The 17,735-nt window shown below is 38.9% G+C and overlaps 1 protein-coding gene across 4 annotated transcripts in view; it reads right to left on the bottom strand.

Annotated features, from left to right (window-relative positions):
• The window catches only part of LOC120527772 (membrane-spanning 4-domains subfamily A member 4A-like), a 32,029-nt gene extending 18,340 nt beyond the window's left edge, over positions 1–13,689 (bottom strand). For 2 of the 4 annotated variants that reach the window (XM_039751589.1, XM_039751596.1), the window contains exons 1-5: positions 13,344–13,689; positions 13,120–13,219; positions 10,183–10,228; positions 8,083–8,235; positions 7,074–7,181 (exon numbers count right to left, since the gene is read on the bottom strand). In XM_039751589.1, coding sequence (XP_039607523.1) covers positions 7,074–7,181; positions 8,083–8,235; positions 10,183–10,228; positions 13,120–13,219; positions 13,344–13,371 — 435 coding nt within the window. In that variant the 5' untranslated portion in view covers positions 13,372–13,689. Of the gene's footprint in view, positions 1–7,073; positions 7,182–8,082; positions 8,236–10,182; positions 10,289–13,119 lie in introns of all 4 variants that reach the window. The other 2 variants (XM_039751611.1, XM_039751604.1) reach the window with 2 other exon arrangements.
• Between the last annotated feature and the right edge of the window lie 4,046 nt (positions 13,690–17,735).

Here is a 17,735-nt window from a genome sequence, read left to right as displayed (position 1 = left end):
TAAGCAGGACGTGGGTCGCTAGACCACAGATGGTGTGTCACTTGCTCAAAGATTCCTCTAACAAACGCCTCTTTATTTGCCCTGAAAGCCCTTGCAGCCATCCTACTCAGTTCCCTGTACAGACCAGAGTCGCCATGCACTGTGACTCCTCTCAATGATATCTGGGGTGCCCTGCGAGATGAAACACCTCCTTCTGGGAACTCCAGTAACACCAACCCAACCCTCAGCAACCTTCAGGGTCTTGTTACGGACGGCCTCCCACATCACTTTACGATCAGTAGTCACACCCAAATCCACAAGTTCCTCACACAACCTGCGTGCAGACTCATTAGAAACAGCTTGGTCTTGGAGTCTGGCCAAGTCCAGGCTCATTTACCCAATAGGTGATATCCTACTGGACGTAAGTTGGATCTTCAGAGTAGCAACAACAAGTTTGTGGTCAGAATTCACAAACTGGGTACTTCTGTATACCCTGCAGTTTTGCAAAAGCCTCCAGCATCTGACCATGAGGATGTGTCACCGCATGGGCATCCATCAACCACTGTGTGAATACAATGTCTCCCTTACCGAGACATCACTCACTGTGGTCGGAGAATACAACAGATAAGGCAGCCAGGGAGTGCCGTAATCTGAGTCTCATAATACGCTCGTTGAAAGGAGTGACATCGGACACCATTGAAAGAAGTCAATCTTCTACAGCAACAGCTACTCTCCGAGTATGACAGCCATCAGAGTGACCAGACCAATAAAATGTGTATACACCTGCAGAGATCTGACTAGTCCCAGGTCTGTGCACCTCAGAGAGTGCCGCCACTGAAATGCGGAGTTTATGCAGCTCCTCCGACAGCAGAGGAAGATGATCATCCACACACCTACCCAGATGGGCCGCCTCAAATTGGGACTCAAGTGCTGCTGTGTAGCGGGCAACGCCTCGGCACCACACCAGTTCTGATCCCCAACAGACCTGACCTGATTGGCTCTCTGGCGGTTTCGACTCTCCCGGGTATGGGGCTCCCAAGGACTTTTCCCCATTCCCTTCATGATGTGAGCAGGTTTTCTATGGGCAGCTGCAGCACAGCTACTCCCACGGAGAGCAAAAAGGAGTCCCTTTTGTCGTCTCACAGCTGTGTGAATTTTTTTTTTTACTGTGGCTGGAGTGCTAATCCTGCCACCAACCCCCATGACTTCCAAGCAAGTTGGAGGACAGCTTGCAGGGCCAGATGCAATTTAACGTCATACCCAGGACATCAGAGACAAAATATTCATAAGTCTAATTGCACTTGGTAAAAACTGTTCTTGAATCTGGAGGTACATCTTCAGATGGACTTTAGACACTTCCTAGATGGGAGGACAATGAAAAGTGGCAGTGCAAAATGGCTGGAGTCCCATCTGATACTGTTTACCTTCCTACCTGAGACAGCACGTGGTGTGGATGTCAAGGATTGCAATGAGCTGTGTGCCTGTGATCTACTGTGCTGGTTTCACCATGTGCAGCAGAGCTCTGCAATCCTGAACTGAGCAGCTGCTGTACCAGGACAGTGGTGTCATCAGCAAACTTGAGGATGGTATTAGAGCTGTACTTAGCCATGCAGTCATAGGTGAAGAGAGAGTAAAACAGGAGACTTAGCAAACTGCCCTGTGGGGTGCCAGTGTTAATGATGATGGTGGATGAGGTTTTTCCACCAATATGCATATACTGAGGTCTGCCAGTGAGGAAGTCCAGGTCCCAATTGCACACAGAAGAGCTCAGCCTCAGATCCAGGACTTTAGGGATGAGCTGCGATGGGATGACAGTGTTAAATGCAGTTTTGTAGTCCACAAACAGCAGCCTGGCATAATAGTTCTTGTTCTCTCGGTGAGACACAGTAATGTGAAGTGCCACATAAATGGCATCCTCAGTGGACCTGCTCCAATGGTAAGTAATTGGGAGGGAGTCCACACTGTCAGGGATTATGTTCTTAATGTGTTCCAGCACCAGGCTCTCAAAGCACTTCATTTCTATGGGAGTAAGTGCTACTGGTTGTGTTCTTGAAGCAAGTGGGGACAGATAAAACTCTCAAAGATGTGTTAAGAATGCAGAAGACTGCAGCTAGCTGATTGCATTGTGTTTTTAAAATGCAACCTGAAACTCCATCTAGACTGGCTACTTTCTGGATGCTGACTAAGGAGAAAGTCCTCCTCACTTCATCCTCAGAGATCCTCAGTGTAGAGTCTTGCAGCTCTGCAGGAAGTTGCACAGATCTGTCCAAGTTAGCGATCTCGAAGTGAGCGAAAAACATGTTCAGCTGGTCTGTGGCTGAAGCAGTGGTAGTTGTAGCCATATGTGTCCGGGGTTGGTAATCTGTAATTTTCTGGATGCCATGCCTTGCGACAAGTGAGAGTATCTGTTGTGCAGTTAAACTGAGAGTCCAGTTTGTGGGCTTACGGCGCTTTGTGTGTTTAATAGCTTTCCAGAGATCACACCTGCTCTTTTTGTATGACTGCATATCTCCAGAGTGAAATGGACTGCTGTACTCGCGGATCTGCCAGAGGACTTCTGCATACATCCAGGGCTTATGGTTGGGAAATACACGTACAGACTTTGTGGGCACACAGTCATCCATACATTTCTTGATGAAGACTGTGACGGCTAAAGCATACTCATCCAGATTATTGGAGGACTCTTTGAATGAGTACCAATCCACAGAGTCAAAACAGTCTCTAAGTTTTTCCTCCATTGCTGGGATCCAACAGTGCCCCTCTCACAGGGCTTGCTTTCCGTGCTCCAACTGCTGCTTGTAGGGAGGAGCAATACAGTGTAATTTAAAATACTTGCCATTTCAATTCATGTTATAATAATAGCGTGGTGGTATAAATTATTACATACAGGACATGCATTGTCATTTAGGTAGTTTGGCTGCAGTTTCCTGTTTGGTTAATGGTGTCGCCATTTCCCACTTTTTCATGCTATGTTGTTTACACCAGTGTTTTTCAACCGATGTTCCACGGCACACTAGTGTGACGCGAGATGTTGCCTGGTGTGCCGTAGGTGCAGACAAGACAAGACACTGAGACAGACTGTGTTTTTTTTGTGTTTTTTGAAATTCACGCCTAGACTCCCCCGGTCCCCTCTGGGACACCTTCCACTTCCTGGCTCCCTGATGCCCGGAAATCGTCACTGCCTGTGACGTCATCCGGCATCGGATCCAGGAGGGCGGAGCAACCAGAGAGGAGAGGCAGCACTATCTTGCCCTGGCACAACCCGACCGGGGGGAGCAACTGCCCAGGCCCTGCCCCGACAGACCAGATCCACCAGGGCCAGGCCCATGCACAGACAGAGCTGTCATCTGGAGCTGTCAGTGACAGTGAGATACTGCAGTGATGGACAAGTTTTTGAAAAGGAAAGAACTGGACTCTGAACAAAATTTGGAGGCAGATGAGAGCCCAAGTATGAGTGGGGGTCAAAAGAAAGCAAAGATGGTTAACGCAAGCAAATTCTCTGGCGCAAGGCAATATAGCGAAAGCTATATTTCAGTTGGATTTACTTGCACTGGAGATACAAACAAACCAACTCCACTGTGCGTGGTGTGTGGTGAAAAGCTAGCTAACAGTGCTATGGTCCCAAGCAAACTTAAACGCCATCTCCAAACGAAACATCCTTTGCTTCAAAACAAGAATGCGGACTATTTTATTCGCCTGCGTGACAACATGGAGAAACAGGCAACTTTCATGAGAAAAACCACAAAGGTAAATGAAAGAGCTCTTAAAGCTAGCTATCAAGTTGCTGAACTTATAGCCAAGTCAAAAAAGTCGCACACTGTGGCAGAGACATTAATACTTCCTGCCTGCAAAGCTATTGTAGAGGAGATGCTCGGACCTGAAGCAGCTAAGGAAATAGCCAAAGTCCCTCTCTCAGACAACACAATTTCAGACGTATTAATGACATGTCTGCAGACATCGAAAGTGTGGTTTTGGAAAAGATCTGTATCAGTGAGAAATTTGCATTGCAACTTGACGAGTCTACTGATATCAGTGGACATGCTCAACTCTTGGCCAATGTGCGTTTTGTTGATGGTGATGCAATTAGAGAAAACTTCTTTTTTTGCAAGGCATTGCCAGACAAAACAACAGGAGAAGAAATTTTTCGGGTCACATCAGAATACCTTGAACAAGGAGGACTTAAGTGGGAATACTACACAAGTGTCTGCACCGATGGAGCTGCAGCCATGGTCGGGCGCACCAAAGGCTTTGTAAGCAGAGTGAAGGAAAGAAATCCAGATGTGATTGTTACGCATTGTTTTTTCACGCGAGGCCCTCGTAGCCAAGACTTTACCAGCAGCCCTAGTTCATGTGTTGGATGATGTTGTGCGCATGGTAAACTTTATAAAGTCACAACCCGTGAAAAGTCGCATATTTTTAGCTTTGTGTGAGGAGATGGGAGCGAAGCATAAAACCTTGCTGTTGCATACGGAGGTCCGGTGGTTGTCGCGTGGCAAGGTCTTGGTTCGTGTGTATGAGCTGCAGGAGGAACTTAAAGTGTTTCTGACAAATGAGAGGTCAGATTACGCAAAGCAGCTTGCAAGTGATGAGTGGTGTGTAAGGCTGGCATACCTGTCAGATATATTTTATCATCTGAATGAACTGAACACACGAATGCAAGGCCGAAGTGAAAACCTGCTTACAAGTACAGATAAAATAAATGGATTCCGTTCAAAGGTGCAACTCTGGCATCAACACGTGGAAAGTGGCAATCTTGAAATGTTCACACTCACCAAGCAATGGCAAGGTGTTCACACTGCTGCACTGTGTGAGATAATAGTTAAACATTTAAAAACTCTTGAGGAGAAGTTGTCATTTTATTTCTCTTCAGTCTCCACTGAATGCCCTGACTGGGTTAGGGACCCTTATAGCTCAGCATCAGTTGGTGGAAAGGACAAGACTTTACAGGAGCAGGAGGAACTAACTGAACTGAGACAAAATCGTGGTTTCAAGCTAAGATTTGCTGATCTACCTTTGGACAGTTTTTGGTTGGATACCGCCAAGGAGTTCCCCCTTCTGGCAAATAAAGCTATTTTGACATTGCTCCCATTTTCCACTACATATCTGTGTGAGATTAGCTTTTCAAGCATGATTGCTATAAAAACCAAATACAGAGAGAGACTGAGAGCTGTCGATGAAGAGCTACGTGTGTGTCTTTCTTCGATTCCAGCCAGAATATCAGCTTTGTGTTCAGCCAAACAGGCCCAGGTTGCGCACTGAATTTTATAATTTTTCACTATTTTGTTTACTTAATATTTCATAATAAAGTAATTATAAAATACTTTCTTTGTGTTTATTTGATTCCTATTCAAGAGAATTACTTTATATATAGTCAATATAGGCACAGAGTTAAAATTTTTTAACATTTTCTAATGGTGGTGTGCCTCGTGATTTTTTTCATGAAACAAGTGTGCCTTTGCCCAAAAAAAGGTGAAAAACACTGGTTTACACCTTGGTCAGAGCTGTCGTAAATAATTGCAAGTTCTCCCTTTATGTTTTCTTTTATAAATTCTGAATTTTGCATGGAAAGTTATGCATGCACATTTCAAGCCTCTTTTCTGTTTTATAAATCTGACCACTGATCTGTAAATTTTACTGATTACTCAACTTGTTGATTTCTGCATAATGAGGGTTTTTATAATTATGATTCTGCTACTCATTATAAATGCTTGGAAAATAAACACCTTCTAGATTTGGTTTTTCCAGATTAAAACTTGAAAGACAACAAAGAAAATATGAACTCAGTTTTATGAATCTTATTATGAACCTCTCTGCTGCATTCATAAACTATCTTCAGTATGAATATTCATATCAATACAAAAGCTCAGCCTTGAGGGGCAACTGGGCAACAGACTACTCAGCAAAAGACAATTTGGCAAAAAGGCAACTCGGCGAAATCCTTTGCTAGTTAGGTAATAGGTTCAAAGAGATTTTTTAATGATATTTAAATGACAAAGTAGGGCGCTGAAAAATCCACAGAATCACCTGCTTTATGAGAGTCCCAATACTTTGAGAGTAAAGATATTCCTTAAGCCGCACACCTTTTGTATTCTAAATGATGTTATCATACGATTACAATCAATACAATTTATATAAAGGATTAGCAATTTTGGTTGCAGAAGATAATGTAAGATAGAGTTTGTTCCATCTGCAGAATAAAGTTTGTTCGTCCATTATATGCATATATTTTCAACATTTTAAATCTTATAATTTAAATATAATTAAAAAATCTCTTTGAACCTATTATCTAACTGGTAAAGGATGTCACCGAGTTGTATTTCGCAAAATGGCTTCTTTGCCGAGTTTTCTTTCCGCCGGGTTGTCTTTTGCTGAGCTGTCTTTTTGCTGAACTGTATTTTACCTAGTTGTCTTTCGCCAAGTTGTCTTTTGCCGAGTTGTCTTTTTGCTGAGTTGACTGTCGCCCAGTTGCCACCGAACCAAGTTCAGCTTATATAGAACTAATAACTCCTCTTCTAATACAATCACAGTTTTTATTATGCTGTACTAACTTGTATACATTTTTAATTTAATACTAGCACCAACTCTTAATTATTTTGTGGTGAATATTAAAAACTAATCATATTAATTCCTTTGTAATGTACATTGTCATTGTTCTACATTTCATATCTCAGTTAGTAAATTCTGAATACAAAACATGTGACAAAATTAACAAAAATATGTTATTCCCTATTTCTGCTATTTATCATTCATCACCAGAGAATTCAGATGAGCACTGATTTACTTTTGTGGCAGTAGTCAGTGCCGCCTCACAGCCCTAGATACATTATGTCTGTTCATTTCTTATCTATAAAATTGCTTGTGTGTAATTTTTGGTTTTCAGCAATTACTTATTAGGTAAATTAGTGACTCTAAATTGACCAAGTATTACAGAATGTTAGAGAGTGAGTGTATGTATGGCGTCCTGTGTCCCTGTTTTAAACTTAGTGGTTTCAGAATATGACTGGGTGTTCAGTTAAAGGGAATTCAGCAAAATGGTGACAATTATTAAAGATTTGGCACATAATACATGAAGACACTATCATGCCTCTCCTTACCAAAATACTTGGCCAAAACGGGATTCCTCCTATAAATGCCATGGAACCAGTTAATCCCAATAATGCTCCAAAAGAAATGCTTAAAACAGCAATCATAATCTGTACTGCCTATAATAAATAAACAAATAAATATTATTATTTGCTTTTTTATAATATGGAAGCAGAGATTTCAAAATATGTCTTTTGTTTCAGAACCAAATATCAGGCTTGTGAGATGCATTTCTATTTTCTGAAACAGAGCTATGATGTAGACATAGACAAGTACAGTTGAATGTATAAGGAAAATTAATCCTTTATTTACATATACACTCCAGCAGTTCAATTTGTAGACCTTTCACTCCTCCTAAGGGACCATACATTAAATGAAACATAAATGTTTGTGTGTGTGTGTGCGTGTGTGTGTTGGGGGTTTCATTCCCAAAACCCCAGACTCTTGACACAACTACAAATACACCGGTCCTCATTTAATGAGATCTTTTATTTTAAGAAATACCTTCATGCAGGTTTCTCCAGAATAAGCACAAGGCTTTTTCTTTTTATTTCCCTTTCATTGACAGAAGGTAGCAGGGTATCACTCTTGACTCCAGGGTTTTAAATGGAATCTTCCTGGGTAATTTGTTTAGATGGTTTTAAAAAAAAAGTTATATTTGTAAAATCCTTGGGTATCACTTGGTTTGTAAATTTGTAATAATATGTAAGGTTTATTTATTATGGACTCTGTTTTCTATAGTACTCAATACAGCCATTAGCTCTATTGCACTCCTACATTACAAATGTAGGAATAAAAGGAATAAGAAAATCATATGAGGAGGATTAAATTTAACAAAGCTCATTTCTTATAAAGAAACTACATTAGTAGTTGGAAAAGAAAAAGGTACTGTACGTAATTTCTTAACATCGGTTTGAACATTAAGTGGACAAATTCACAGAAGCATTATTTTGTACATTACTTTATATACATAGTCAAGTAACACATATACCTAATAGTGGTAAAATTGCATTAACTTACACCCAGTGCCTTTGGTTCTCCCTTGAGAAATGCCTTTAATGATTGTTGCATTCGAAGAAGATTGCTGCTGACTGGTGATTCTGCATTCTGTGGAATAACTTGGGTGATGACAAGTGCTCCGTTAACATCTGTGACTGTTGTGGAAATGTTCATCTGATGTCGATAATATAAAGAAAAGAAAGAAAGTATACAGGGTATTCATAACTGACTATGTCAAGCACTCCTTTGCATTCTCAGATACAGTCCACACTAAAACAAAGTCTGATTGAAAATCAAGTAGCCAGAGTGGTTGTTCAGAGTAATGCCTTAGGGGAACCAGTTTTGGTTCCCCAAAAGACCCATCCACTTGAAGGTTCCAGAAAGAAACTTTAATTAGATCTGTAACAGGCTCGATAGAGTTATTAACCATAAATTGTGAAATACCAATAGCTCATGATTTTAAAATGAATCTTGCTGAATACAATGATACAGGCCAAGTCCAGTTTTTCTTAATCCATTAGTGTCCTGTTAGGTAGCCTGCCAAACAATAAAGATTTCATTTTTTTTCTACATATTACACATTTTTTCCAAGTGCAAACAACCAAATTCATAAGCAAAGAACCTTTCCTGATTGAAATGGTGCTTTGCTAAGTATTAGTTTCATGAGGAACCACACAACCCAGTAAAGAACCTGAAAATGCCATTAAAGAACCAGTATTTTTAAGAGTGAATAATGTAAGAGGCAAAGCAGTCTCGGCACCATTTCAAAGCAGATAAGCACCGCATATTAATTTGTAGTCATAAGTTGTAACCAGAAGATGCCAGTTACAGTTGCTACCAATCTTTAAGCAGTTCTAAATGGTGGTATTATGGTACCACCTTAATTGTATTATGGTTTTAACAAGCATTGATGTGTATGTTTCTTTCTTTCTTTCTTTCTTTCTTTCTTTCTTTCTTTCTTTCTTTCTTTCTTTCTTTCTTTGCTGTTGTTAAATAGGATCATGCACTGGTTATCCCTGCTACATCATGGTCTCATAAATGTTTGATTTCAGTCCCAGTCTAGTCACTACCCGTGTGCCGTTTTCTTGTTCTCTTCATGTCTGTGTGAGTTGTTTTTTTTTTCTTGGGAACTCTGTTTTTTTCTCCAATATCTTTAAATATGTACATGTTATGTTAATTGGCAACTTCAGATTTTCCAAGTACAAGTAATGTTGCATGTGTATGTGTAAATGTCTTGCAATGGACACCCTCATCCATACTGCCTTGTGCCCAGTACAGCTTGAGATAGGTTTCAACTCCTCAAACCCAGAAATGGTTCAGCAGCTTAGAAAATTAACAGATGGATGCATGAAAATACAATAAATAACTTTGTAGTATATTTTCATATACAGTTTATTTTGTTAAATGTGTGTTAGTTCTCATAACAAACAATTGATATATATTGGAAAAAAAGTACAAGTGAATTTCTGTTTGGGGAGAATTCTTTGTGTGCTTGTTTTCAGTCCAGACAGCTTTATGATCAGAAGTGATCTCCTTTTTGAGTAATTTGCCTGCTATATACATTAAAATTTTGATTTCTAGTTACTTCCTTTAGCATTTTAAATTACAAGATAACCAGCAATGTGCTTTTCACCTTCGAAGCAAGACCACAAATATTTATGTTTTAAGAATATTTTGCTCTACTGTTTGAAAATGGTGATGGGGCAAATAATACATACTAGGATTTTTATTTAAACCCAAGTTTTAAATGTTTACATTTTAAATCAGATAAACAAGTTAGAAGTGATTAGAAGTTTCAGACATTATTTAAACCAAGTAAAATAACAGACAAAATAGACTGTTTATAAAATGATAAAGCAATACACAAATTTAAAAAGCTAGAAGTGTGAAATGCACAGATTGTAATTTCTGAATTTTCAGATTACATATTTAGAAGTAGGAAAGGAACTGGTTAAATTATGCAAGGCTTGTCACTAAGACAGCAAATGGACCTAAACTTTAAAAAATGACTGGACTGAAATCCATCAGGCACAGAGTTCCCTTAATAATTAGAAAGCACCCTTACACAAAACAGTTCATTGGTTTTAGAAAAAAACAAATGATAGAGAGCGACTGACCTACCTTTTTGTTTGTTGTGTTCTCCTCAGTGTGGATAACGATAATAGTGCTGGAAACCAAACGGGAGATCTTATGTTAACAAAGTTTACCTGGGCGGCATACAGTTACACTGAAAAAAACAGATTAGACGTAAGGCATTATGTTTAAAGACAAGCAGGAAGTGACTTTTATGTTTTCAAAGCTCAATATAATTCTTAGTTCAAAGGTCATCCTCACTTGTCATGTGAGCTAACTAAATGAAGTCTGATTATACCCAATAAAAACATTCTGCTTTGATTTGTCATATAAAATAATATAATAAACTGAGTTAGTGCATATCATGATTTTCACAGAAACAATGGTATTTATTTTCTTAATTTTCTGGCATCAATATATTAGCATTGACAGAAGTATGGAATTATGATTTCTAATCATTTTTGTAATCATCTATGTTGTAATGCAGTAATGTAATGCATCTGATTTAATGCAAATTATAATATCAGAGCAGAAATTGACAAAACTAACAAATATTTATAAATAAAAATGATCACAATTGCATTGATAAAGACTTATGATACATAAAGCATTAGTCTTCAATAATTTTTGAAACAGGCAGCAATACAATGGAGATGCATTAACACCTTAGTGCAAAACAATAATTTAAACAGTTAAAATGTGCTTTGCCTATAAATGTATAAAGAATTTGATATTAAAATACTTTTCAATTATTTTGTAATAGCTTAAGCATTTTTTAAAATAACGCACATGAAACAAATGCTTTGCAGGCTTTGCAATGATTTTTCAATTGTCTAGTTCTCATCACCTACTCAGATATAAATAAAGGAAAAATATGTTAACACTGCCTGATGTACTATCCTAAAGAGCATGTCTTGATAAACATACAAGTAATTTTTGTGTGAGGCAGTATAACTGAAATAGATTTATGGAGGAGAAAGGCAGGAATCAATTATGGAAAAATGGCTTGATCACAAGTTACTATGTCTAACAAACAAAATTAAAAAAGATCTATGAAAATCACCTCAGAAACAAAGGATTTGTGATTAGGGGGAAATTAAAAAGAACCCTTTTTCAAATAAACTTCAAAAATCATTCCACACGTAAATAAAAAGTAATAATCATTTCTGTACATATGTATAGATATTAAAATGAGATATTATAGATATTAAAGTACTCCATAGCAGTCACTAGTGCAATTGAAGTAGTAAATAGGCCGTGTGGTGTAGTGGCTAAGGCTTTGGTCTTCAAACCCTCAGGTAATGGGTACAAGTCCTGTCACTGACATTGTGTGACCATGAGGAAGTCACTTGACGTACCTGTGCTCCAATTGGAAAACCAAAAATGAAATGTAACCAATTCTATTATAAATGTTGAAAGTCACTTTGAATAAAGGTGTCAGCCAAATAAGTAAACATAAATAGCATATGCATTTTGGAGAGCTGGTGAGCTCAGTTTCTGAACATAGCAGATACTAGAGTCACCTTTGTAATTTTAAATATGACAGAAGGCCAAAGGCTAGCACATGTCTAATGTGTGAAACTGCTTTGTTGTGGTGTATGGTGATTACTGTGGATTCCCAGGTTGAAAAAAAAAATGTCATTGCTCCATCATTAGTTGTTTGACAACATTAAACGTTGTCCATTGCCACATGAAGGAAAGTAAAAGAGACCATAATGGGAATTTCAGTCAGTCATTTGCACCTCACATTAGCATTAGCCGATGATAATGGAGCAACCAGGCAGTGAGTGTACACAGTGATGTTGGCATTTTACTCATTTTACTTTAACCCAAGTTGTGTAATATATAATTTGCTAGTATAATAATTGGAACTTCAAATACTGGAAATATGAATTAATACTGTTAGATTTGTTTCTAGTGGATGACCACTATTTTCACTTATATGATAATTCAAAATTAGATTTGGGAAATAAAGTGATACAACTTCACTTCATTATTCATTAGAATGTATTGTAGAACAAAAAAAGTAACAGGTCAATTAAAATGTATTTGATTGATTATTATGTGTTGTTAAACAAATTTAATTATTAAGTATATCATATCTTTTTAGTTAGCCAATAAAAGGTGTCATTTGCTTGACTTCTCACTACATTCATAATGGCTAACACGGTACAACACGCTAGTACTATGTCAATATTATAAATACATTCTAAAAATAGGTTTTAGGCTCCTGCTCGAATATACTCCATATGATTTGTGCCTGTTCATTGTATTTACTTATTGAACTGGTATAAGTCTAATGTAGGTGTCACAATAATGTACTAAATTGTTTAATATTCTGCTATACATACGGGCCTGAAAATGCAATTCCTTGTTTTGGACTGCCACCTGCTGGTTGGATTGCAGTTATTACTATTAAAGAAAACCTAAGGGAGAGCAAGAGGCAGTTGGTGGAGAATTGAGTGTTTTAAGTGTGGAACTGGCGCTTAACTGTTTCATTAACAGAGCTAGGTTTGGGTCTACTTCCCTTATTCTTGGTATGTATGATCACTAGCAGAACACTTCCTTCTGTTTCACAGTACCACGGACAGGAATTTTCTGTACTTTAGAACATCAAAACAGCCTAATGGATTTAAAGTATGAATATATAACAATACATCTACTATACGTATTGGCTACAATGTTTTATATCATTTGTGTTGACATGCTTTACTACATAGTGAAGAATTTATGTGCATGATTTTTTATTATTATTAAATATTTGGATGATTATGTAAAAGAAATCCAGATTATTGTATTTAGTGAATGACTTTTTAATATCTTGGACTTTTAATTATACGTATATCTATTTGCTAATAAATACATTGTCTGATTGGTTTTGAATATTAATAATCTTCTGAAAGTTAACTGATTTTAGGTGCTTTAATTCTGTAGTGCCTTCAAGAACTTATTAATTTAAAAATCTAGTGATTCCATTATACTTACTAATAGATGGATCCACACTTCAAGATGAGCACTACATGCTGGAAGTCCCCATCAGTTGTTTTTGTTGAACTTCTGCTCTTTCTGTATGAAGGGTTCTTGGCTTGAATTTGCAGATTGTTTTGTAAGACAAGGGAAAAGATGTAGTCACAAATCTCAAAGTCTGTACAGTATATAAAGATAAATACAAAGATAAAGATATAAAGATAAATACAAAAGGTGCCCACCTAAGTCAAATGTTATGAAATATGTCATTGTCTGCCTCTAGCCAGCACCCACATTTTTGGATTCCAGGTATTGATAGTAATGCTTACTGAGATGTGGGTTCTAGTGGCAGAATTCCTTCCAGCTCATGGATTGTTAGAAAGAGGTCTAGTTTGATGTTTCTGTAGCAAGAGTAGGGCCTCCTCTTACCTTGAGAATTATCTGGCTGGCCTCAAAATGACCTCTGAAATGGGATTATACCAAACTTAAGCCAGGTGGTACTTGTTTCCTTTAGAAGAAAAAGCTCCCTAATTGGAATATGTACTTTTACATTGCGGCATTTTAAGTAACCAAAAATATATAGATATGATAGTAAAAGGCGATATCCCTCCCATAGTGATTATGGCGGTACAAAAATCACATAAGAGAATTATACTTAGCTTTCTTTAATAACAGTTTACGCGACATTACAGACGGGAAGCCTATGGCAAACTTTATCAAGGTGGGAATCTTGATCTATGCAGTCTGCCATCTTTCGTCCGCTGCGCAGGAAGGCTTTTTCCGGGCGGAGGACATATTCTTCTGTCCACCGGCTTCAAAGTATCTTGCCAACAGTCCAAGCCTTATACACTGTCTGCTTCACGTGCAGGATCTCTCTGGTCTCTAAACAAGGAAATGGAAGATCTCAACCCACCTCCAAAAAATACAGGAATAGCACAATGCCTACACTGCAGTTTGTTCATTCTTCAAACTGCTAAAGTAATGGTTTTCTAAATGCAGGCAGACTAGCCCCTGTGTGCCAAACTTAGCCTGCACATGTGAATGAATCCTTTAAAAGTGTTTACAGAGACAGTGACATTAACCTAAATATTATAGCAAACATATTATAACAGTACTTTAGGTATTACATGCAGGTAAACAGAGGTCAGAAATGAGAGAAAGAGTTAGTTTAGAAATATGCCCTCAGACTACAGACTGCTTTGTGGACAGAGACAGAGAAAGGTAGGCTAAGTTGTTTCTTTGATATTTTGTGTTCCTTTTCTCATCTTTCTCATGTGCTTATGAATTAATAAATGTCCACCATTTTTAGGTTTTAGCAAAAAAAGGATTTTAGAAGTTTTTTCAAATTCTTGGGTGTTTTTTTTCTGCCATTCTCCTCTGCAGCTCCTCTCAAGCTCTCTGTCAGGTGGGATGAAGACCACTTGTGGACAGCTAATTTCAGGTCTCACCAGAGGTTTTCTATTGGATTCAAGTCTGGGTACCTCAGGGACATTGCTAGAGTAATCCCTACGCCAATTGGTGCTGTCTCTGCTTTGTGTTTAAGACACTTCTTTTGTAAGGCGGACCTTCTGCTCAGTCTGAGATCCAGAGTGCTCTAGAACAGATTCTAATTAAGGATCAGTGAACTTTATTCAGTTCAGCTTTCCTTCAACCCTAGTCTTCCAGATCCTGGTGCTGAAAATGACCCCACAGCATGATGCTGCCACCACTAGGGCATGTTTCACTGTTGTTATACATTTGATGAGTGGTGCCTTGTTTCCTTGAAATGTGATGCTAATCTTGGTTTCAACAAATCAGAGAATCTTGTTTCCTGAAGTCTGAGAGTCCTTCAAGTGTCCTTTTGCAAACTCCAGGTGTGATTCTGTGCGTCTTTTACTGAGGAAAGGCTTTTGCCTGGCCACTCTGTCATAAAGCCCAGATCAGAGTATTGCAGTGATGGCTATCCTTCTGGACGTTTCTCCAATCTGTGATGCTTCAGTGTGCCCACTGCCAAGACCATCAACAGTCACAGGCGAGGATGGACCAGACCAATGAAATAATCAAGCGCTAGACTTGCTAGTCAAAAAAATAAGTTTATTTAAAACTCCAAGAATATAAAGTGAATTTCAATATGATGTGCAATTTAGAAGTTAAAAAACTTTCACAAAGATAAAAATCAATAAACTGTCTTAAAGTTCAAATAAATAATAAAAAAGTTTAAATGCTCAAAACTTTTGTGATAAAACCTTTACATCATTTCTTGTACTTGTTTGGTCCTCGCCAAAATAAACTGAGACATTAAAGTCGCAACCGGTCACGTCTTCGACCTATCATGCCGGTCAGAATTGCAACATCCACGGCCTCCTGGATTTACAGTCCGTATACCAATTTTGCAACGACGAGCTCTTTCCTTGACGCAGCCCTTTGAGTCCATGATCTGAGCCTCTGTCACAACGGCTTCCTCGCAGCTCCCAGGGCGTCTCGTCAATCTAACAATGCCATCTCTCTCTCTCTATTTCTGATGGTCAGCCAGACCGAAGCAAACCCTTTCCACTAGTGATCGCTGTTAAAGGGTTATGCTGCCATCTAGTGGCAGACACTATATAGAGAGACGAAGAGTCATTTTGGCAGCTGTTTACTTGACAGGCTTGTGGAAACCGGCTCAGCGTGGTTTTTAAGTACAAACAATCGCTCATAATTCGATCATTTCTTCTTTACTTTGGAGCTCACTCTCACATTCTAGCCACTCTGTAACCTGCGCCTGCTGATTAGCTTGTGTAACTGCAATCAGATTATTAAGCCGCTGCCTGCTTCCACTTGCTTACATCTCACTGGCACGGGACAAAACGGATGCTAAATGTATTAAATAATTAAACAAATGAAAACACCCCTTAATCATACCACACCATCTCCACACAGGTTTTCTGGAGGTCAGTCAGAGTGAACATTGGGTTCTTGGTCAACTCTCTTACCAGGGTCCTTCTCCAACAATTGCTCAGTTTGGCCAAGTAGCCAGCTCTAAGGAGAGTTGCGGTTGATCCAGATTTCTTCCATGTAAATCTTATGAAGGCAACTTTGTTCATGGGAACCTTCAATGCAGCAGAATTTTTTAGCCATCCTCAAATCTGTGCCTTAACACAATCCTGTCTCTAACTCTGCAGTCAGTTCCTTTGATTTCATGGCTTGGTTTTTGCTCTGATACACATTATCATCTATAATAATATATAGACAGGTGTGGGCCTTTCCCAATCGTTTCCAATCAATTGAAGTTATCACAGATGCACCCCAAACAAGGTGTAGAAACATTTCAATGATGATCAAAAGAATGGGCTGCATCAGATTTCAAGAATCATATTAGAAGATTTAAATGCAGTACTTGTGTCAATGTGATATTTCAGTGTTTTTTTTTAATAAATACATACATTTTTTTCACTTTTACATTCTGGGATATTGAGTGTTGCATGATTGAGTGTTGGGGGGAAATATTTAAATTATTTTATCATAAGGCTGAAGCCTGTTGGTTTTATTTCAGCACAAAATAAACATGTTAATATTGCACTCGATTAATTTATATACACTGCTCACAAAAATTAAAGGAACACTTTAAAGAAACACATTAGATACATCAGATCTCAATATGAAGTTGGATATCTATACAAATAACGACAGGGCAATGTCTTAGGAACAAAAGGATGCCAAGTCTTTTAATGGAAATAAAACTTTTCTGCCTACAGAGGGCTCAATTTTGTAGACATCCTAAAATCAGAGTGAAATGAAGATGTGGCAGGCTAGTCCATTTTTTCAAAAACTTAATTTCTGCTACTCAAAATGCTTTTCAGTATCTTGTGTGGCCCCCACGAGCTTGTATGCATGCTTGACAACGTCGGGGCATGCTCCTAATGAGACGACGGATGGTGTCTTGTGGCATTTCCTCCCAGATCTGTATGAGGGCATCTCTGAGCTGTTGTACAGTCTGAGGAGCAACCTGGCGGCGCCTAATGGACCGAAACATAATGTCCCACAGATGTTCTATTGGGTTTAAGTCAGGGGATCGTGAAGGCCATTCAATTGTTTCAATTCCTTCATCCTCCAGGTACTGCCTGCATACTCTTGCCACATGAGGCCGGGCATTGTCGTGCATTAGGAGGAAACCAGACTTACTGCACCAGCGTAGGGTCTGACAGTGGGTCCAAGGATTTCATCCTGATACCTAATGGCAGTCAAGATGCCGTTGTCTAGCCTGTAGAGGTCTGTGAGTCACTCCATGGATATGCCTCTAAGATCATCACTGACCCACCACCAAACCAGTCATGCTAAACGATGTTACAGGCAGCATAATATTCTCCACGGCTTCTCCTGACCCTTTCACGTCTTTCACATATACTCAGGGTGAACCTGCTCTCATCTGTGAAAAGCACAGGACGCCAGTGGTGGACCTGCCAATTCTGGTATTCTATGGCAAATGCCAATTGAGCTACCCGGTGCTGTGCAGTGAGCACAGGGAGCAGTAGACATTTGGGCCCTCAGGCAACCCTCATGAAGTCTGTTTCTGATTGTTTGGTCAGAGACATTCACACCAGTGGCCTGCTGGAGGTCATTTTGTAGGGTTCTGGTAGTGCTCATCCTGTTCCTCCTTGCCCAAAGGAGCAGATACT

Source organism: Polypterus senegalus, chromosome 1 (assembly GCF_016835505.1).
Source record: "Polypterus senegalus isolate Bchr_013 chromosome 1, ASM1683550v1, whole genome shotgun sequence".
NCBI classification, from domain to species: Eukaryota; Metazoa; Chordata; class Cladistia; order Polypteriformes; family Polypteridae; genus Polypterus; species Polypterus senegalus.
This window is presented reverse-complemented; position numbering and strand designations above follow the sequence as displayed.